This window comes from Antedon mediterranea, chromosome 1 (genome assembly GCF_964355755.1).
Source record: "Antedon mediterranea chromosome 1, ecAntMedi1.1, whole genome shotgun sequence".
NCBI lineage: Eukaryota > Metazoa > Echinodermata > Crinoidea > Comatulida > Antedonidae > Antedon > Antedon mediterranea.
This window is the reverse complement of record NC_092670.1, coordinates 35,262,534-35,287,060: the sequence shown is the minus strand read 5'-3', so window position 1 is coordinate 35,287,060 and position 24,527 is coordinate 35,262,534. Positions and strand designations below refer to the sequence as shown.

General features: G+C 32.1%; 1 protein-coding gene and 1 non-coding gene across 2 annotated transcripts; one reads left to right on the top strand and one right to left on the bottom strand.

Annotated features, from left to right (window-relative positions):
* The first annotated feature begins 538 nt into the window (after positions 1–538).
* Positions 539–8,594, top strand: LOC140049543 (uncharacterized). Its single transcript, XM_072094447.1, has 14 exons — positions 539–638; positions 1,359–1,476; positions 2,689–2,936; positions 3,385–3,587; positions 4,151–4,456; positions 4,623–4,722; positions 4,871–5,026; positions 5,189–5,229; positions 5,417–5,538; positions 5,687–5,960; positions 6,066–6,262; positions 6,431–6,843; positions 7,106–7,211; positions 7,724–8,594. The coding sequence occupies exons 2-14, from the start codon at positions 1,378–1,380 to the stop codon at positions 7,874–7,876; spliced, it is 2,418 nt and encodes an 805-aa protein (XP_071950548.1). The 5' UTR covers positions 539–638; positions 1,359–1,377; the 3' UTR covers positions 7,877–8,594.
* Positions 8,595–15,849: 7,255 nt separating this feature from the next.
* Positions 15,850–15,921, bottom strand: Trnad-auc (transfer RNA aspartic acid (anticodon AUC)). The gene has a single exon. It is a non-coding gene; the product is annotated as a tRNA-Asp (tRNA).
* Between the last annotated feature and the right edge of the window lie 8,606 nt (positions 15,922–24,527).

The following is a 24,527-nucleotide window of genomic DNA, read 5'->3' as shown; positions in this document are numbered from 1 at the left end:
AATAATAAGACCTACTAATTATAAAATTAAATGACAATAAATATAGAACGTCTAGAATGAATGCCTCATGGTGCTTAAATAATTATCTTGAAGAAATTATCTGTACTTCTTTACTTTAATATCTTGAATGAATGTAATATTATTGGTGATGCCTGGCTTGATCGATTCCCAGCACTTCAACTAAAGATAAAAGGAAGTTAGTGTCTCGCCGATTAGCCTTTTTCATATTTCAAAAACCGACACACTACTTGTGAACCACTGTTTACCCTCGACTTTTTGACCCGAAAAATATTAAATGTGAAATGATTCATAATAATGAATCAACACTGATACCAATGTGTTTTGAACTTTCTGTCCTTGTCCGTGACGCGTTTCCGGTTTAGGTCCTAGAAACCATAACTCCGCCCTCTGGTGTCTCGACAGATTTTGGGACGTCTGAATATTGTAGGCCCGACCCGGAACTGCAGCAATGGGTTTGAAATTACGTAGCCACGTGTGGGCACGGCCCCAGCTCTTATAAATATAGTATCGTAATGAAGATCGGCATTAGAGCATCGGCAAGAAAACGATAAAGTGGAGGAAAATTAAAAGATCAGCTCCAAGAACAACTGGTATTAAATACATATTGCAACTAATTGGTAAGTTACTAAAATATTTTAAAATGTAATATATTTCTTCCAAATAATTATTTTTATTTAATTAAACATTCTTAAATTAAATAATTTTATTTTAAAAATTAAATTAATAAGTAAATATTGTTCGTTAACTTAAGCATTATACAATTCTTGAATTTTCAGTCTTTTTCTTATCTAAGTTATGTAAAATAAAAATTATTATTATCAAATACTATATACTAAATTAAATATTCATATGATTATTATTTTGGTAACATATGTATTATTCGTGTATTTAGTTGTATCCCCTGCATATTAATTTAAAATGGTTTTAAATTATGATGTTTATATGAGGAGGTGAGGTGAGTCCCGTGTTCTCTGAACGTAGGGGAATGAGCTGTTAGGAGCTCATTGTACTAAGCCTCGGCATTATGTGGTAGGGTGGCCAGTTCCTTTCCACGCCGCCTTTTTTTTCCCTAGTATTTTCAACCAGGTACTCATTTTACAGCTGAGTGAACTGGGAGTTGTTGGGCATTGAACCCGGGTCTATCTGTACGACAGTCAAGTGTCCTAACCACTTATTAATTACGATACTCTATTGTTGCTAATTAATTAAAAGTAATCAATATATTTTAAATATGTGCATTCTTTTTTTTTTTATTCTATACCGCTTTTATGTTTTTCAATGTTCTGTTGATTTTTCTATTGTATATCTTTATAGAACATTCATTATTTTGTTTACAGTTTGTAACGTGAAATAGAAATGAAAAGTTTAATATTAATCGCATTGCTGGCTGCAGTCACCAGTGCGAAGCATTACCGAGGCGGTACATTTAGTTGGGAACCAGCAGAAGATGGAAAGGTAAAATTAATTAATATCGTACACTATACACTAAGTAAAAGTAATTAATTTGGAGTTTAGAATCCCATTATCTAATAAATAGCCTAGTACTGTGCAGCGCAATATTTCTATTATAATGTTACCAAATTGAATTAAAAACTTAAAAATTACCAAAACCAATGCGATTTTAATATACTGTAATCTAATCGCATTGATATACTTACCGTTGCGTTAAATATGTTTTTAATCATAATTACGATAATAAATAATTAAGTTATATAAACATCGATTCAATAATCAACTAACTCGATAAGAGAAAAAAAAACAGAGGTTATACATTTTTTTAAAGCATCCTGTTTGTTGTCATGCTACAAATACAGGTACAGATACTATGTAATGTGTTTTTGCAAGGTTGAGGAGTATTTCTAACCTATTATTACCATATTTTTCGAGATTTATCTGAATAAACGGGAATAATTAAGGAAACAATTCTGTTAATGACCTAATCATAACAAAAGTCAATTCTTGACGTCACAAAACAAAACAAACTACGCACCAATGACGAGGTAATTAAGTTTACTTTATCGCGTTGTAAAGGAAACACTTAACCTCGATTCCTAAGATCGTATAATGGTGACGAGTTAACATCTGATGTTAAATAGTTCCTACTACGCATTGCACTATAGTATGGTCATTGAACTTAGTTCTTTACTTCTACTAATTTATCTACTACTACTACAGTCACATTTTAAACAAATACGTTTGTTGTAGGCCCTATTATTCTATGTGCCTTGGTATTTAGTTATTTTGGACCTACATAAGACAGGCTGAAGTAAAAGAAACATTTTTGTTTTCAAACATTTTAAGTGATTTCTATTCTTAATGTTTGTGTACACTTATTGCCATCATGTAGTTTACTAAGGTCAAACACAGTCTACCATGACAATACAATAACATAGTGATGTGATTCTGCCTTTAATTTATGAAAGATCGTTTACCAGTTTACGCACACTCTATCCTGCATCTTTTATTTTACAAAGGCAGACAATATCTGATTAGAGGATTGATATGTTAGCACTTACTATACCAATTGAACATAGAAAGCCCTAGTATAAATGCTGAATCATTTTGAATAAAACAAATATAGAAAGTCAAATCGAAAGTAAGAAATTATTATTATTAATTCAATAATAAATTACTAAATAAATTTTGAATTTGATTTTAATCATCCAGGTTGAGATCACATGGAGAGTGTCATGGATGAGAAGTTACGAAGGAATGGATCGGTTTATGTGCTCAGACGACAAAACGACAATTGTGGGGGAAGGACGACTGCTGTGTATGGAGTGCAACCAGCACGACATATATAGAAAAGAATTGGATCTCAATTGTACCAGTTGGGATGAATCAGAGAACTGGAGTACAGGTGTCGGATCATTTACGTATACACCCGAGCCTGGAATGCGACAATTTACACTTTCGTAAGTTTCTGAATGGGACTCATTCACACTTTGGAATGTTGTTTTTGAAAGTTCAAATTTTGTTTAGGTTAGTTCATTTATTAGATTATACGGTGTAATCTCTTTCCATTTGGAAACTAAATTGATAGAGACATGATTATTTAAACTTGCAGGTAAAGATATTACGATATAGTAAAGGAAAAAAAAAATGGTGATTGGGGCCTAAATGTAAATGTATTATTAACACTACTAGGTCACTGTTAGTTTATTGTAAGATATTTCAAGCATTACTAATACTTAACATCATTTAACATTTCAGAAATTAATTTTAGAAATTGTTGGAGATGGGAAAACATTCTACAAATGCAATTAAGTTCTAACATCATAAACTTGGTGACTGTCCATTACGACCCTAAGTCGGAAAATAAAGTGGAATTAACAATAATTGTATTAATTTGCATTTCAACAGATACCAGGAGTCAACAACCCCTAACAAATTCAACTACAACAGCCAATGGATGCAGGAGTTGAAAAACTACGGTGGGCCTGGCAACGCATGGAGAATGGTTACAACGGTTGACTTGGACGTTTCTAACGAATCACCAAAAACTACACATCCCGCAATGATCACACTCATGAAAGAATGTGGCGATGTTTCTATCCAAATTCCAGGTAAGGATTAAAGGCATTGTTTTTGAAGAAATAATACTTCTTTAACTACCGTTTAGATAGTATTAAATCGTAAAGGATTTTATTTTATTTTTCTGTTTCGGGTTGACCAACTAACATAATGATTTAGAAATTGTTTGGTCTTCCCTTGCCTATTTCTTAATTTTGTATTTGGCAGAAATTTAAAAATAAATAATACATTTATAAAACAATAACACAAATAAATAACAGTGGCATGTTGTTCAGGGTAAGTAAAGCCGGGGTACTTAGGCCTAAAGGTGGCTTAACAACGATGATTGGGGCTACAGTAGTGTTTTGTGTATTATTCCAAACGGCAAGAAACCAATTACAGGGGGTAGGCCTATAAACTATTATTTAATAATGCATTATGCTATAAACTAAAAGTCTCATTTGAAGCGTAGGAGTAGAAAGAGTCTTAAGGAACAACTCTGGAGTTATGTCAGAATTGAACCATGGATCTTGGATAGATGGAAAGCACATTGACCACCAAACTACAGCTCGTAGTGATCATGAAGTAATATTCAATTTTGTTTGTTTTTAAACAGTGGCAGATGCAGACGACGACAATGTAAAATGTCGATGGACCAACAAAGAAAACGAGTGTCCTAAGCGAGCTTGCAGCTCCAACGGACGCTACTGTTCAAGTCACCGTATGTGCGGCGACCCGTTCCCTGGAGCCACTATCGATGAAAATGAGTGCCGCTATTCATTCCCCGTGTCCCAAATGGAACCAGGATGGTACGCTGTTCCGATCACACTTGAGGATCACAGACCATCAGTTACCGGACGTTTAGAAAGTGGCGCACTTAGCAAAGTGCCCCTCCAATTTCTCATTAAGGTCGAGTCGAAAGGTAATATTGGTTTGTTATTATCAGAAAACGTTACCCTGTAAAAAATAGACTGTATTGTGTATATATAGTACATTTATGGAGTCAACGTCACATTGATTATGATGTCTAGAATGTTAAGTTACATTTAACATCAGGTCTAATTTAAACATATCGTATTCATTTTTAGGCGAATGCAGACTCTTGAGTTTTGGTAACTATAAACGCTGTCATGTTATCAAACCAGGACAAGACTGGAGTTATGAACTAAAGGCTTACAGCAGTGCGGAGTAAGTCAACATTTGTTTTTCCTTCTAATCTTTCCAATAATTAATCACGCGTAACAGTAACTAGTGCCATCACACTTCAATCAATCATAATTCTACACTGTACGTTATTGAAAAACTGAATGACTAACTAAAGTTCGATTTGTTACAGTGTTAAAATTATGGTAATTGAACGACCGAATCAAGATTTCGACATGACTCCGTTGGAGAATCACGGGAACTATTCTAGCCGAGTTGTATCCTGGACACCAAAAGTATCGGACATTGGAAAACACTTTGTACTGTTCCATGCAGTGGATCGTGATGGGTACGTAATTATGACATTATTTTGAAATCATTTTGTTATTTATGATATATCAGTTTTTTCTGAAAAAGCTTTTAAGTTTCGTAATTTGTTCTTTGTTTACATATTTAATATTGTTATTGTAAATAATTCTTGATATATTTGATTTTTTGTTTTTGTTTACAGATTTTACAGTAGTTACGAAACGCTTACCATCCTGGTTAAACGTGAGTGTTGCATTAATTGAGCTAAAGTTCTGAGTTTAAAAGAAAATAGCAAATTGAAGACAAAACTTGGCAGGAACAATCCTGGATATATTTAGTATTCACACTAATGCTAAAACACTTTTTTAATACCCTTATTGAATTAGAATGTTTTCTATAAAGTTATCTATATTTTATATCGTTTTTGTAGCTTTTGTTGCTGAAATTCAAGAACCATCACCACCAAAGATTCTACCAATGCAGTCCTCCCCTGCCCCACTTTCTGAAATCTCACCAAAGCCTAAAATGTGGAAAATTAAATTCGACAAAGCGGTAAGAACACTATAATGCAATAATTTGTTTCAATATTGTAATACTATCAATGGAAAAATTTATTAAGATATGTCTACTTAATTTTGTCAAGATGAATAGGCCTAATAGGAATGAAACAAACAGATAAACAATCATTTTTTTTCTATAGGTTGTCAGGCCAACCAAGCCAACATTTATCTCAATCACAGACATGATGGGAAATGTAGCTGCTAGATATGATGTCTCAAACAAAGATGAAGTAAAAATTACACCTAACAAGCCTGACGTCATGTCTATTGCTAACCCATTTGATCTAATGAAACCAGGCACTAATTACGTATTGAACGTTGACCAAGGAACGGCTGGACAAAAATGCACTGATGCGTGTGGATACGACTGTGGATTCAAGCCTAGTGAATACTTGTCATGGCTTATAAGGACCCGTAAGTTATTTTTAAAATAATGTGTGTTGTTAATCATTGTAGTTGATATTTTGAAAAGTATTAAACTAGCAACAATATCAATTGTAATTATCCTTGGTCTTTTAGCTGCTATTCCTGAACCAACCGTAGAGTGTGGACCATCCAGTCTAAGTGTGTACATCCCAAAAGGATTTGCAGAGGGCGTAAAACCAAATAAGCTACGATTTATTGATAACTGGAGCAGAAAATGCTTTGCGCAAATATTCAACTCTACTCACTACAAGATGACAACAGGATACGAAGAATGTGGAACGGTGGCTGAGGTGAGTAGGCATAATATTTTTTAGAAGATTAATGCTGTTTAAATATGGTTTTGTGGGCCATAAAAAAATGATAATAAAACCTAATAGTGCAGTTTTGTAAGAAAAATAGTACGAAAAGGAAAAGAAAACGTAACCTATACTAATAAATGCTCTATTTATTATAATCAGAGACCAGCGCCTGGACGTCTGATTTTCAAAAACGTCGTTCGGGACGTACCGATGCCAATTGCTAAAGGTCAACCAGTTACCAGAAGCCATCGTCAAATTAAAATCAACGTAACTTGTGAAGTGGAGGGATTGGATTATTACGACGTTAGCTTTACTCCGTCAGATGCCATAGAAGCAATCACTGTACGCGGACAATCCAGGCTAAACACAATGCTCAAACTATACACTGACGATACTTTTTCAAGAGAATATACCAAAGAAGACATGCCGACAGCCGTTGACCTGAACCAGAGAATGTTCTTTGGATTGGAAGCAGTAAATAAAGGAAAGGATCTCCAGATTGTCAGCTGCACGGCAACTCCTAAACAGAAGGCTGGGTGTAAAGCAGACAAGTACACATTCATTAAAGATGGGTAAGTGTATTATACAACAAAATAAGTTATTCAAAGTGACAACTACTGTGAAGTAGCTGGTTAGTAATCTGGATGTCCGAGTCCCCCTCCCGAGAATTACACAAGTAATTCAAATTTACAATTTACGTCAGGGTAGGGAAGTGAAAATATAGTCAAATAATGTTAATACCCAGTGACTTCATGTTATTCAAACATTTCAACGACTTTAAAAAAAAAGAATTATTATTACCATACGATTTACATTGTTTATTCTTTTTTTAAGATGCCCTGTCGACCCAACCCTTCAGTTCGAACAGGCATTCAACCGGTATGAGAGGAGATTTTCTATGGATGCATTTAGCTTCATGTTCACCGGATTAACAGAAGAGGTAAGCCTTTCCTAAATATTGACCAAAACACCATTAAATTTAAAAATGGTTCATACATGTAAATGAGACTTTACGATTCAGAAAATACAATTGAACTATTAATATGATAAATGGTAGTAATAGTCTATAAATGAAAATATTGAAGGGAATATTGAACCACAATAATACCCCTGAAAACTTAATAAAGAGCGTCTTTTTTACCTATCAAGACAAAGAAGCTAGACCAGTTTGGAAAAAGTACTGATAAAATAAATGACAAAATAGGACAGGGATTAATAAAAACAATCCATGTATAAACATAGATGAAATAGCGCCCCAGCGGTTTATTCTGATTGTATACCCAATAGAGTCGTGTCCATTTTCCTCTTTTGTGATGAAAAAAAACAATGTCAACAATAATACATCAAAGACTATTTTTAACAGCTGTAACCAAAACACAAAGCTTTTAGCTTTTGGCGGTAACTTTTCTTTCAATATTATTAACAATATTATAAAACCTATTTATTTTCTAGGTATTAGTCAAATGTACAACAGCAATCTGTGAGCCGGGTGATCTAGACTCTCTATGTACCCAGTTATCATGGCAATCGTGTCCATCTGATACCATCCTCATACCAAGCAAATCTGACGTCATGGCAGACGTTGTCGTACCTATAGGCGGCTAAAACTTCACCCCGATTAAGTTATTACTCATAAACAGACTTAAATGTTCGGTTCAAGCTTTAAAGAAATCATACTGACAGTGGGTATTTTGACATTTGAATATCAATACTACAACAGTCAGTAATTATAACGATATTAGATTATTGTTTTAAATATAATAGGATTATTATTGTTGTTGTTGTTAAGCCTAAAGCACAAACGATTTCCTATAATATATATATTATGGGATATTATGTGTATTTTCATTTTCTTGTTTTGTAATTTTGTAAAGTACCGTAAATGTTTTATAATGTGCAACACTATTACTTTTAAAGATGGTAAATTTATAAACATCAGAATTATCTATATAACCGTTATGTCGTATTGAATTGTTAAATAAATATTATATATCATTACAATTGATTAATTTATTAAAACTACGTTAATATAGCTTTAAGATAATATTGCCGTTCATTTTTCCTTTAAGGACTATGAAACGCCAAATGCGTCAACGCCTTAATGTAATAAAAGTATAATACTGTACTGTAATGTTGATCAAAACAGTCAAATGTTTTCAGTCGATTGTACACTATAATTAAGAAAATATATTTAGAATGGTGCAATGTGTATATTTGTATAATATAAATATATTCTCGGTCAGAGTTAAGAATAAATTATAGACAGCATTAGAGAAAATAAATCGTTGTGTTATATATTGTAAAACCAAGAAACTCTACTTTTGGACATGTTAAAGGGACACTTTATGATGGAACGAAGAATCATATGTGTTAACACTGTGGCAATCTTTATTCAGAAACCGCTATCAAAGGGACACTTTGATTAAGAATGTATCTTCTTAAGACATTATTTCACATCATAAAGGAAAGAGTAAAGGACGAAACAAACAAATAATGGTTTGGAATAATTATATATTATTATAAAAGTAACATAGAGAGGGGATACTGTCTGTCATAAATGGGTTATTAGTAAAGGAAACTTGCTACTTCAGTGTCAGATCTGACAGGTTATGGTTTGTCTACAAAACGTTGGCCTAAGACGACCTATAGGCAAAGCGTACGACTTTCCTCATCTGCGGGTGAAATCAATTATTGAAGGCGCTGATTGTACACTGCATTAGTCCGTGGTAGTTTTTTGTGTTAAAATGAGAAACTTTCTAATAATATAGACATTCGATTTATGTCTTTTAAACTACGTTGACATTTGTAGTTATAATTAATTACTGTAGTATAATAGTGTGTCGCCCTCTATTGTAAAAAAAAAGTAATCGTTCTAGAAGTATCAGACGGATGATCAGACAAACAAGTAAATGTCCCGCCTACTAATTTATAAATAAGCTATACATTTTCCTGTTCTTTAAGTCGTCAGTTTTGAAGAGATCTAGATATTAACCGAATACTAAGCGATCGAGTTACAGCTTTTTCTTTATGAAACAACAGCAATACAACTAAACTTGGGACGTCAGAGACGAAACGAATAAGGGCCTGCACCGAAGACCAAACAACAACTTGTTCTTAAATTTAGTCAATTGATAGTTTTCTCAATGTTTTTAGAGTGGTATTAGTTAGTGTGATTAATTACACGTAACTCGCCAATTAGAGGATGAATAAAATATTTTATAATTCATCGTGAGGCCTAGTGAGTGGAGTTGACAAATCGTGATTTACAACCTTTGGCACTTGGTCAAGATTGAACCCCGGACCTTGGGATTGGAAGGCTACTAAGCTACAGTTCCACTACAAAATACTTTCGTTTTATCAACACTATTTATATAAGTATTCTTCCTAATTCTGCTACAGAAAGACTTCATAGTCTAATTTGTCTAAATAATATAATTAAAATACAGTACGCCCTACCAGGGAAGAGTTAAATTTAACTCTTCCCTGGCCCTACGTTATAAAGCACGATAGGCCAACAATTTTACTTCGAAACAACAGGTATTTAATGCTTCTAAGGTAGCCTGAACATGAAAGGTTGGGGACCAATTATAGCCTGGCCCTTCCATTGGTACAACCAAGATCCATTGGTACAACCAAGATCTTCAACCTGAGTTGGTTATAAAGGTATTTACTATCATAATAGTTACAACTGAACGTACCATTTATTAGTTAACTTTTTTTTGTCTTTCGTGGACTCGTCCCACTTTTATTGTCATATAATATATTCTTAATAAAATACAATACTTCTTAAAACTTAAAATTTGTCTAAACATAATCCCCGTATAAAGATGTGGACGAAACATGTTGGCCGACATGCCACTCGAGCCGCGGAGGAAAAAGGGTAAAATAAATAACGGCATAGAACGTAGGCTACGCGACAATTCTGCGCGTCGTGATGGTGTAAGGCCTATGATTTAAAAAAAGGTAAATTTCCGTCGACTCATGTTTCAAACAACTGTAGATTATAAGGAGTGACATTCACAAAGAAACGTAAACTAATTTTGAAAAGTATTAATACGATGTCCAGTTTGTCTTTGTTTCTTTAGACAAATGATGAATATTTATTACGGCATATAGGCCTATACATCATATTGTGCAATACAAACTAGGGCATATCATGCCCTATAAAATTCAAGTCATCGAAATCTAACTATCTTATTTAAAAAGATGGAAAATCACGCTGATTTAGCTTTAAGCTATTACTTTAAGTTTAGAATTTATTAATACAATAACAAATGATGACTAATATAATATTATCTAGTCTGTTTTCCGTAGGCCTAAATTGCTGTACCTTTCGGGCCGGGATCACTACACCGTAGCAGTACCGTTTCCCCCGGGACCAAATACACACCGACCGCCAAAACTGCTTCACAAGTATATAGGTTTTAACTTCATTAGTACCGTCTTAATGTATTATTTATGTAACTTAACTGATATGTACATACCCATTCTGTTGAATTTGTAAACAGAAGTTTTAAGAAGTTTCTTCTGATTTCATTCAGTACTTAAATGTTTCCATCAACATTTCGTAGTGTCTCCACTTTCCAATTTCCGCATTTCACGTTACGTAATACTAATGTGACGTCACATATTATAAGTAGATAATGAAGAATGGCTAAGGTTAATTACTTGTATAACTGCAAAGATTTGATATCGTTCCGAATTGGATTAAATGTCAACATTATGTGATAAATCAATGTTGAATGTAATTATACAGATTTATTATATAATCTAGAAAGATTATCAAAAAAGTACTCCAAATGTTTTTTTTATTTACGTATTTTTAAATTACTGTTGGTGAGGATGATGACGTAATCAAGATGGCAGGACGATGTCTATTAGGGATGGTGATGATGTCAGAATGATAATATAAAGATGATGATAATATTATTATAATTATTGGAATGATGATATTGATTATGAGGATATTAATGAGAGTGTGTTGTTTTGTGTGACGAAAACACATATTTGTTTCTTGTTTCTTGTGAACTTTATTCAATCAATCCTGAATTCATAATATTACCATAATAACGGTATAGTGTAGTGATTTGTACAAAAAAAAATAATTATAAAACATATACATTGATTATTTACAGTAATGATAATACATAAAATATCAGATAGTGTTTAACGGATTATTTAGCAAAAGCCTATACAAATGAACATGGTTATAAGCAAAAGTTATATATTGATTGATTGAATCGGGCAAGGCTTTAAAATGTGATGTTCTATGTAACCATTAAAAATTGAAAGAAAACTAAATTAGGGCTTACGATACTATTACACACGCTCATGAGAACTAGTAAGGACCGCAAGGGTGCTATTTGTACAGTTGTGGCCCTACAATCAATTAATGATAATAGGTTTAAAGAAAGAAAGATGAACTTATCGCTTCGAGACAGGGTAAATCATACAATCATCAGAAAAAAGACAGGTGTTACAGATATATTGGAGAAAGTAAGACAGTCAAAATGGAGATGGGCTGGGCATGTGGCAAGATTTCAAGATAACAGATGGACATACAGATTAACAGAATGGCAACCAAGGGTAGGAAAGAGGAAAAGAGGAAGACAAAAAAGAAGGTGGAGAGATGATCTAACAACATACATTGGAACGGCTGCATGGACTAGGACAGCAAGAATTAGACAGAAATGGAAATGTTATGAGGAGGGCTTCATTCAACATATGGATGAACTAATGCCTAGATAGATAGATAGATAGATAGATAGATAGATAGATAGATAGATAGGTTTAAACTAAAAAACTGATATTAAATAAATCCGTGACAAATTATCGTGTATAAAGTGAAACTACCAGTTGAGTCAGTAGGGACCTACATGGGTGTCTGGTCTGTCCGTACAAATTGTCACATTGTATGGAAGGCAACGTGACAGAAGTTAAGCTACGGGATTTATTTTGAGACTATTGTGACGTGTGCCGACGGGAACTAGAGTAGCGATTCCCGGAAACGAGACACACATCGGGGGTGTGGGGACAGCCCATGACACAAAGCAGTGAACACACAAACATTATGTTTGTATAATAATACATGATACAATTTAGTCCTTTGTGACCTAATTGATGTTCGAGAATTGTTAGTTTTACTTTCACCAGTTAGCCTATAACTTGATATCACATTAACAAAATATTGGTCAGGCCTACCGCCAGTTTAATTATGTATTTATTAGAAGGCATTATTGATTATGCACTCTTGTACTTCAAATTGTTGGATTTGATTTATTAAAAGAATTTCTGTGTCAAGGGAGTCTCAGCTTCAATTATAAATTATTTAATCAAAATTGTTATCTTTAAATACTAAAAGTAATAAAAATGTTTTGCGGTAGTCTTAAAGCAGCACTTTATATATATATTTTTAATAAATAAATAAATTCAGTAATAATCACTGAACTAAAGTTATATTATTCTAATGTTACTTTTTAGTTCTAGGCTAATAGTATATATTTAGGGTTACTCCAGTATTTTATTGTACTTGAAACGATTAAAGTTTAAATGTCTAAAGATACATTTTTTTTAATTCAATTTTGTTGTTGAATATGCCATTTCAATGCCACAAAATAGATATTCACTTTAACCAACAACTGAATCGAAAAATAAATTACCTGAAAAGAAATGTAATTTAGATTAAACAAGACCATATACATGTCTGCAGTCGCGTGCTCATTTGAGTTAGTTTTACCGACCAACCGACCGACCACCTACCGGTAGGTAGTAAGCTGTAGAGTCGCATTTGCACGCGACTAAAAATACTTGTTATTGTCTGTCAGACAATGGTTTTTAGTTAAAATTAACTGTGAAACAATTTTTGTTTTCTTTACAGAAGTGAATAACTTTCAAAACTTCAAAAAAACTATTTTAAGTCTGATTTTATTAATCTTCATTTTTCATGTTTTTGTGGGAACAATACATCTTTAAAATACTATTCACATTTTGCTTTCTTTTATTCTAAAGTAAAATTTGACATTCACAAAATAATGTCAGTGTATTCTATAGGCCTATACACTACAGTAATTCTTATAACAATAACATAATTACAACACTGACTTGAAATTAATGGTGAAATAAGAAAGTAACCAAAAGTAATTTTGTCCCACTGGGAAATGACTAGTCAGGCAGAAAAATAATTCCATGATCACCTAAAGATATTTGGCTAGACGTTTTTGGCACTTGACTCAAATAGGTAACTTTGAACCTAAAATGATTAGTTATTAGGCAAATAAGTGTAAGATAAATTTTTTAAACCGCAAACTTGAAAATTGGTAATTTCCAACAGACGTGTTTTCTACTTTAAAAACATTTTTTTAAAACAAATTCTTTTATTTTATGTTAATGCTTCAATTTTGTAAACTGCTGTTTAAATACTTCTGATGTATTCTATAATACAATTTTGTTTAATTGTACAGAAAGGTGTTGTGAATGATCAGCCATCAATCCAATTATTTGAATGCGGTGTTTATTCGAACGCGACATTTGTTTGACTGCGACACATTATCGACAGCGGCACTTATTCTATCATAATTATTAATATGATGAGATTTAAATAAATAATCAATGGTGTTATTGTTTTTAAATGTTATAATATTTAAGAATGTATCATGCCGTTAAGAATACAGCACCGTAAATCTATTTTTATATTAATAATTTAAATAATTGAATTTCCTAATAATGATAATTGGACTGGAAGTCAAATAATAATAATACAATATTTGTGAATGATCAGCCATCAATTCGAATGCGGTGTTTATTCGAATGCGTCTGTTTGATGCGGCACATTTATCGACATAATTTATTCTATCATAATTACTATTATTATGATGATATTAAAAACAATAATCATTCCTTTTACTTGTTAAAACATTTAAGAATACACACCTTAAATGATACAGCACCGTATATCTATTTTTATATATTAATAAGTTGAATAATTGAATTTCCTATAATAAATCATTTGAATTGCTGTCGCGGAATACTAAGAGTAGAAAACTGTCTATAAAAAATGATTGACAGATCTGTTATATTAATGTCTATAGTAAAAATCAGACAATTAATGCATTCCATGCGTCGGAAATTTTGCGACGCGACAATTTCGTTGGGAAACATTACGAAAATGATTCGTATACAGTATTACAGTGTCTGTAAGAAATATAATTATCTATATGGGATTAGGTAAAAAGTTTCTTTTTTAATACAAACAATATATTTATAAGTAGCCTACTGGAAGTAGGCGGAAGAGAACATAATGTGAACACAGACGCAATGCTGTATTACAAAGTTATATCAAAGTTTATATTTCCACTGGATTAAAACTAAATTTAATATTTAAAGTGAGCTTATAAAATGTAGTAAGCTATATTATCATTTTATGAATATTTGAGGATTTCGACTTACTGATTTCTTACAAGAATAATGAAAAGCGAAAACAGAATGTTAATTTGTATATATAAATATTTGTTGATGGATTCAAACATGTACTACAAATGGAGAGAGGCATTATATACCAATAGATAACAGTTTTGGTTCTCTCTCCTTCATTTTTTTTTGTTTTCTTTGTAATGTATTATACCATAATGGACAACTGTCTGAAATAAATGTTGAATTGAATTGAATTAATTAATTCTTAAGTTCTGTCTACACTACCAAACTTTGTGACAAAAAATGTAATGTGGACATGATGATGTCATATCACTAACATATTTGGAAATATCACTACCATATTTGGGAACATCACACTTTTTTTGTCAAACTAGTTTGATAGTGTTGACAGAGCTTAAGAAATATAATTATTGATATGGGATTATTAATTAAAAGGTTTCTTTTTTAATACAGATAATATATTGGCATTTCTTTGGTTCACATTTATTATTTATAAGTATGCGAAGGAGAAAAAACGTGAATACGAACACCATGTTGTTCAACACTTAAAATAAACAATTATAAAATATATTAAACTTTATGTTTCCATAAAGTAAATAAAAAGTAAAAGAAATTACAAAAATTTAATATTTCAAATGAGCTTATAATAAATATAGTGAGCCTTTAACTACCAAAAAATATGTGATGTGCCCATATTATGGACATGATGATGTCATCACTACCATATTTGGGCACATCACTACCATATTTGGGCACATCACACTTTTTCTTGTCAAACTAGTTTAGACAGATTTTATTATCTAACACTAGACTAAAGTTGGACAAAAAATAAATTCAGATGATTTATTGTGAATTGTATGAACAAAAGAAACATATTAATAATGGAAGAAGGAAGAATCCCAAGAAAATGAAAATCTTGTGGCGGAATTAACTTTGACAAATTAATAATTAAAAATATAAAATATATATATATATATATATCACCGGGCGGTTTAGAATTAATGTTCTTTGCCTGATTTGTTTATATATATATATATATACACATCAGGCAATGAACATTAATTCTAAACCGCCCGGTGATATACTGAAATTTAATTAATTAATTTGAAACGATAAAGATGAGGAAATCTGTGAGAATGAGAAAAAGTCGCCCCAACCGAGACTCGAACTCGGACCGCCTGCTTGATATGCAGATGTCCTAACCATTAGACCACTGGGGCTTTCATGGTATTGTTCGAACTCGATTGGATAGCGACTCTTTAACATTCTTGGCGTGGTACGGCGGAACAGCACTAGTCCTCTATATATATATATAAAGAACAATAAAAAAAAAGAAATACAAAAATAAAGATTATACCCGTAGATAAAAGTTGACAAAATAAAGCAAAATTGATGGACAGATAAATGTACAGATGCTGACAGAGTAAAGCTCTGTCTACACTATCAAACTTTATGTAAAAAATATATGATGTGACCATATATGGACATAATGATGTCATATTACTACCATATTTTGGTATATCACTACCATATTTGGGCAAATCACATTTTTTTGTCACATAACATGTGATAGTGTAGACTTTACGAATGAAACAAGTCAAATGATGAAAAACTAAATTAAACTAGCATTGTTCCATCATTGCCATATTTGGAATGATTCATTGTGATGAATAAAACAATTTCTTCTTACAAATGAGATAAAATTAGAACGTATTGTCTGTGTCTGGATTTTAATTTATTCAAATATTAAATTTCCGATTGAGAACGTTTTCCTTTTTTTCATTCATTACAAGCTGAAAAATCTAGAATATTCTTGCATCCATATAGACATATACTTTATTGTTTATTTAAATCCAAAGGCAAATTATTATTATTATACAATATGAGAATAAGTAATTATAAATATTAAAGATGTATTGTTCCCGTGAAAAAATAATTCTTAAACATTTTTTTGTTAAATATGCCATTTAAATGTCAATAATAGTTATCCACTTTGACCAAAAATTGGATTGAAAAAATGTATTTACCTGAAAAAACTGTAATTTAAAGCAAAAAAATAGTCAAACTGGCTGCCAGCTAATTGGTTTTGGTTGAATTTTAGCATTTATTTTGTCTTTTTCTAAGTGACAACATTATTTGTTTTCGGTAATTTCTACGGAAGCGATTAACTGTATTAAAACTACAAAATAACCTATTAAAAGTCTGATTTAATTAATCTTCATTTTTCATGTTTTTGGGGTACAAATAAGTGCACAAATTACAATATTGTGGGTATACACTACTTACCATTGCTCGTTGAAAATGTATTTTAGTGTAACAATAAATATTATAAATTAAAAATACGATCTGTAGCCAGTTGATATTGGATAGATAAAATAAGATTTATACTTCTATTTTTAGACATATTTTTCGCGAGGTAGATTTGGCGGGAAGTTTGGGAATTATTGTGACGTAAATATACAGACGACGGTTGCATTTATATTTATCCATATCAATGTCATCAACTTTTATTTCCAGTGAATGACGCGTTTCCGGTTGCTGACAGAACAGTGACGTAGGGAACAATGCTATGTCGGGTTTTTCAACGCATCAAAGTAAGCCGTCACAATGTTTGTCGTCTGACAACTGATCCCATTGGTATAATACTGGTAGCAGATTTAATGGTTGACAAGCGTAGGGCCTAGTAGATAAATATAGGTACCACCTCTGGGAGCATCCTTCGCCAAGCGGTCAAACGATGCACGATTTATTTTTCAATAGAGATGCTTTTATTGAAGATCAAACGATTGTCATCCAGCTTTAGTCCTACGGTATGCTACAAGCCATTTATAACATTTAGATTAATTTATTTTGGCTTTTCTGCTAAAGCTCTGTCTACAATCTCAAACTAGTTTGACAAAAAATACGCGTACGTACGGGTCATAACGTTTGCTTCCAAACCCTTCCCATCATGCATTGTGCAATGACGATCCTCGCGAAATTTGCGACTCCTTATATGGTATAGTGATATGCCCAAATATGGTAGTGATGTTATCATCATGTTCATATATGGACATATCACATTTGTTTTGTCACATAAAGTTTGATAGTGTGTAGACTAAGCTTAAGACATTTTTTCTACGCCAATTTATACCACCCAATGTTAGTGTGTCGCAATTGTTTTAGTGCCTCACATCCTGTTGCCCAAGTCGGCCACCCGATGCTATAAGTTCCACCGACACAAATGGTAGTTTTGCACTGCATAATTAATATAAATGTCAGGTTAGGCCTATTTTTTTCGACAACAAATTGAATAAGTATTTAGGAAATTCTGTACGTTTCCGATTGTAGATCGAAGAGTGGTTGGATAATTTTAAGATATGTGAAGTAGAATCGAGACAGGTCGCGTACATATCACCTAATCCGCCCGAATCCTCAGTTCCTCTGACTACTAGTGACCCAGTTTAATAAGGGTAAACAACATCAACCGTCCTAACTTTATATTTTTTTAATAATATAAATAATATAGTAAATAACAAAATGCTAACAATCATTTTGTATTTTGTTCACCTCAGGTTGGATAATTTCAATTTCTCGAGTATCTGTCGAGTAGGCATATTACTCGCGAGGACAATGGTAAAGTATATAACAGTAATACTAAGCCTAGTACAAATATTGAATTTAAATATTGTATAACTATGCTATTTGATTCTATTTATCAAATCACGAATAAAAAACGTTGTGATTTATCAGTAAATTGTGAGTAAACATAAACACATCTCATGTACTGCATAAGGCCGTTGTTATATTGTGGAAATTGTATTGTATATCAAAATTACTCGTTAAATCCACACACGCCCATGTTATAAATCAACCAATCTCAGTGGCATATTCAGCCAGAAGAAAATGAGCAGCTTTCCCCTTAAGCAGGACACCAATATTGTCTAATCCCTCTTTAACTCTCGGCCTAAGTGGCTAAAATCCCCACCTACTCCTGAAAATTGCAAGAAAACATTTTTAATAATCTCTCGAACAACCCGAAACGGCCATCGCAATGTCATCATATTTCTTATATTAAATATTATGTCCCTAAAGATTTCAATTTCAATATATTAATGCAATCTGTATTATTAATTTACAAATTTTTTTATCAAGTGACACTATCATTATTCGTAAATTTTATAAATTTGAACTGTTTAATCCTATAATGTGAAAATTACTGCATATAGATTAGTATAATCCAGTGTTATATATTCATTTCGGATAAACGTGACAATTCAAAGGTTGTCGTCCCTAATGTCACCTAATAACAGCCATCTCATTACCATATTTTAAAATCAACTTTAAAAAGTAAATTCGGACAGGTGATTTTTTTTAATTGTTCTTGCCGCGCAAAAGTAGAGTAGTTACATAAATAACTTTTATTTACGTTTTCAACATTTAGTATTTTGATATGTTATGATAAATTTAGACGTATAGGCATATAACAGCCTCAATAATTATAGTGTGCACATTTATGTTTTTTTCAAATGTTGTTTACTTATTTAAAACAAAAATAATTTGCGGGTAAACAACAATAAAAATAATTCTATAAAAAATACATAATTGTATTGCAAAATGCATTGAAGTTTAGGAAAAATACACTATAAGAAATAACATTTATATATCGAGTAAATTATGTCAAAATAAAAAATATATACATTAGGCCTATATGGCAAAATACCGTACTATACTAAATATAATACGTGTAATAATAATACGGTAATTTACACTGTTCTATTTCTTCCAATAATTAAACTATTCGTTTGCCTACTTCATTGACTTGTTGAACTTACGACATTATCATTATTATTAATAAAGAATGCAACACACAAGGCATTTGAATTGCGGTCGGGGTGTTTGTTATCTAAACTAAATCGAAACTTCCTAATCGTGGGAATGAATGTATATTGTGATCTTTTTTTTTAAACTGTCCAAACTGTATTAAACGTCTATATAATATTATATTTCTAAGCACTGTCTACACTATCAAACTAGTTTGACAAAAAGTGTGGGATGTACCCAATTTTGGTAGTGATATGCAAAAATATGGTAGTGATATGACATCATCTCCATATAATGGCATATCACATTTGTTTTGTAAAGTTTGATAGTGTAGACAGAGCTTTAAGAAAATAATGAAATGGGTGTCTCCTATTGGAAAGGTGATGACACTAGACAAGAAGGCGAAGGTCGTATTGGTAGATATTAACGTCACAATGTAGACAAAGGACATCCTGAAAACAGATTTACCTAATAATCCATTTTGGATACCAGAAACATTGAAAATGATAATAGTAATAATAGCAGTCTTGTATAGCGCAATGTTTCTAAGCGATGTACACACAAAAATTATCCATAAAATATTTCAAAGATAACCAAACATGAAGACAAGTAGGGGAACTAATTACATCGCTCAGTTCTCCAGTAATTCACGTTGCAGGTTTAAAATTAAAGCTGATCATGCAATAGAACCGTTTAATAGAACATTTTAAAACTATAGTACTAAAAGGCACGTCATACGAAATAAACCAATCAAATAAAAAGATACACTGACACGATGCGCCCATGCTTAAGTCGAATACTTTAAGTATTGAGAAATAAGTTTGTTAACTTTAAAAAAAATCTTCTTTTCTTTGAAAATACAATGTATGTCTGCACCTCGCTAGAAATCCTAGTTGACCCCGTAAGTAAAGCCGGTTTTTCACTAGGCGAATTTATTCGCACTAATCGAAAGTGTTAACTAATGCGCATGAGTATTATCAATGTTTTCTACTTTTTGTGACGTCAAAAAATGCGCAACCAATCAGAACTCAAGAAATGTTCGATTCGCGCATAGAAAACAGGCCTAATAAATGTAAACAATCATTATATACCGTGATGTATGTTGAACTAATATTGATTTTCAGTAGGTCTATCACTCAGTCACATTACACTTATCCTATGTTAAAGGTTTTTAATTAATGATATATTAACAAAATTTAAACTAGGATTTTAAAGTCAATCTGCACAATAATTCCTCATTTATTTGAACATATTTTTTTCATCGAAAATACTGTTTAGTAGACGCAAGGGATGGATTGTAAAACAGTGTTTTGACATTAACATTATCATTTGTTGGTCTACCTAACAAAACAAGATTGTGTTTAATGTGAATTAAACTACATAATGTTTATTATATACAAAATATTACACAATTATCCCTGTCTGGATAAAAATTCAATTCAATTCAATCTTTTATTTCAGAATTTCTGATCCATGGAAAATACCAAAATGACGTATAATTAGACCACATAAGGGGTGAGTAATTAATAAAGGCGCTCTCATCTCAGGATGGTATTCTATCTGTCACATTATAATACATTATCACTATCGATGAGACTAATACATTTGTCGTGTAAATTCTACATATTGTGTAAACATGAAGCTGGCGTTCCAATTCTACATGATGATTTTGTACCGTAACCATCCACAAGTAAGGATTTCAACGAAAAATGCCTATGTCTTAATATTAATTAGTGTATTAATGTAAAACGGAAAGAGAGTAACGCTTTAAAATATAATACTGTTTAGAGATAGATAATACCATGGGCTGAAGGAGTAGGAAAAAATGCAAAAGATAGTACATTAGGTTAAAGATGTGTTGACCACCAAAAAATGAAAAATACAGTTTAATTAAATCAGACTTTAAATATATTATTTTTTATTTTAATATAGTTAATCACTTCCGTAGAAAGAAAACGGAAAAAATTATTTTTAAAAATGACAAAATAAAATGGTTAAATCCATCCAAAAATCTGGCAGCCAATTTGACAATTTTTTTGCTTTAAATTACAGGTTTTTAGGTAAATACATTTCATTTTCGATTCAATTTTTGGTCAAAGTGGATAACTATTAGGTGACATTAAATGTCATATGCAGCATAAAAATGTTTAAGAATTATTGTTTCAGGGGGACAATAAATCTTTAAGTTCAGCACCTCAAAGCCCCCTCGCCTTATTTCAAAATATTGGATACGCTACTAGATGCGTAAACTCTAAAGTTCAGTCTATACGCTATTACACTTTAAGCGGCAACAAAATGTGATGTGCCCATATGGACACGGTGATGTCGTATTACTACCATATTTGGGCACATCAAACTTTTTTTGTCAAACTAGTTTGATAATGTGGGGCCTAAGCGTGAAAAAGACTACATGCATAACAGAGGCGAGTCTCTGTCAAGTTTAACACGTGTTACAAAAGTTAAACTCGAAACATAACTTGTAATTGTCTTCATACGGATTAGTGTCTAATTGGTTTAATGCATGTTCTAATATATATCTTTAATGTCACTCAACATTATACAATAATTGATTCACGAGAAATTGAGTACTTTCGTTATTACATCAATTTTATTTAAAATGAACCGTCTAGGAGGATATGCGATTTTGATCCTATGGGAAAGTCTAGTTAAATGGGAAGTAAGTGGAAGTAAGCCGGCGCGTAAGCCGGTGCATTTAACCGTGTCTATGCCTAGAATCTACATTAAGGGTTGTGTGCTGGGTGGTGTGCTTCGCAGTGTTGATGGTTAATCTATGGTCTCGGTACTTGGCAGTAACTACCCTAACCTTGGGGCGCAGGAAGACTACAGGCTCAGAAGATCGTCGTGATGATCTGTAGCAGACGAGGGATGAATGTGAGACAACGTCTGCAAGTAAACTGCCGTGACATTCATTCTTAATAGGTCACATTAAGTCCGATCCAGTTTACTATATAGTTTTGTAGAAACAAAAAATACATTTTACATATTGACAGCGGTGCGTAATCGACTAAACTACTATGTAATTGCGATGTTTATTGGACAGTAAAGTTACAGAGCGGCAGTAATTCGGTATATATTTGACAGCGGCGTTTATTCGACGCGCTGGTTATTCGACGCGCTGGTTATTGAATTTGCGGGATTTCTTCGACTGTATCGGTATTGGTCAAACCAATTCATTTGGTTCTCCTTTCCCAAGTGTATTTATATTATTGCATATCAACTTACTTCAAGGGTATACATCTTAACATTTACCGCATAAAATGGGTGTTGTTTGGTTTTGACGTATTATTATTATTATTATCACGACCACAACAAATATAAATCTCACACGTTACTTATGTAACCGTATGTGGAAAACATAAATAGTTGTAATTCAAACAACAATATAACTAATTGCAATTCTTCAAGTAAGAATTTAGAAACGTAAAATGAAATAAAGCTGTTTTTTAATAACTTGAATCCAAAATTAATCATAAACCCAAAAATGTAATTCGATAACAATTATCGCACCGAATGAATACGCGTGAAACATTAAGTCTACACTATCAAACTTTATGTGACAAAAAATGTGATGTGCCCATATTGACATGATGATGTCATATCACTACCATATTTGGTCATACCACTGCCATATTTAAGCACATCACATTTTTGTTTGAAAGTGTAGACAGAGCTTTAAATAGGAGAGTCATGTGTCATTTGATTAATACATCAAGTTTAATCATACCATTAATATTCATTAACAAATGTATTAATAAGCTTATCAAAAAGATTACTTGCTAATATCTTCATCAGACGTGGGACGTGAATACATTATGCGCAATAAAAATAAATCCAATTTAATTTAAGTGTTAAAGTATGTTGGAGTTTATTTACCCCATAATTAAATCTAAAAGATTTTATTGATTAAACCTTTGACTTTAATTAAAATAATTTTCCCAACGCGCATTGCACGCACATGACGTATAGGCCTACCTAAGCTCGGCATTTTTCTTTTTTTTTTTGCAAATAAATGCCAATGCGTAACAACATTGCTGAAACTTAACCAGACACCACGGGAACTAAAAATTACGTCATGAATTTTTGGAAAAGATAAAAAAAAAGAATATTGATTGATTGATTAGGCCTACTTTATTTGATAATACATATTCAATATATACAAAAAACAATACAAAACGAAACATCACACTAAAATAGGATTTTCTCCCATTAGTGAAGAGATTTGAAGATTGTAACAAATAGTTCGTAGGACACCTAACAAGAAAATTTTCAATATTCAAAACTCTTATTCTAAAACCATAGACGCACTTGCGTAAATGCTCATAAAAAGAGGGAATTCTACTCGTGGCAAACTTACTTACAAGCAATACAGTGCTTAGGTGAGCCTAGCAACATTCTCAATGAGTTGTTATAGCACACCTCCAGAGATGTTATAGTTTTTACAGTGTGGTTACACCATAACATACAATTAGTACAAAAAGACCTGAACAAATTATAGGCCTATTTAACTGTATCATTACATCTACTTTTGCAACTATTTAAATGTTTGTTCTATTAATCGAGAAAATGAGAGTTCATTTAGACACTGATGGCAAATTGTTAATGCTCATGCATGATTACGTTGGTCATCGTGTTTGTTGTTGTTAATTAATGACTGGCTAGTTAATATATAAATTATTGTCCTTTAAAGTCTCTTGGGTAAAACATTGTATTATTTTTATTTCATAGAAAATGCCGTTAAATAACTCACGATTTATTTTGCACTGCAAAAAAACATTTACAAAAATTATATCAAGATCAAATGTAGATCGCAGTGGTTGATATTCGCTATTGGATTATTACGTAAAATAAACCAACTGCGTTCAATAGGATCTTCACAATCTCATGTTTAAATTATTCAGACCTACCCTAACGGAAATCATTGTCCAGACTTTATCCAAAGGCAACCGGTAAACTTACTAAAACTGCCAAACTCTTAATCTTAACAGAGCCCACTTACAGGGAA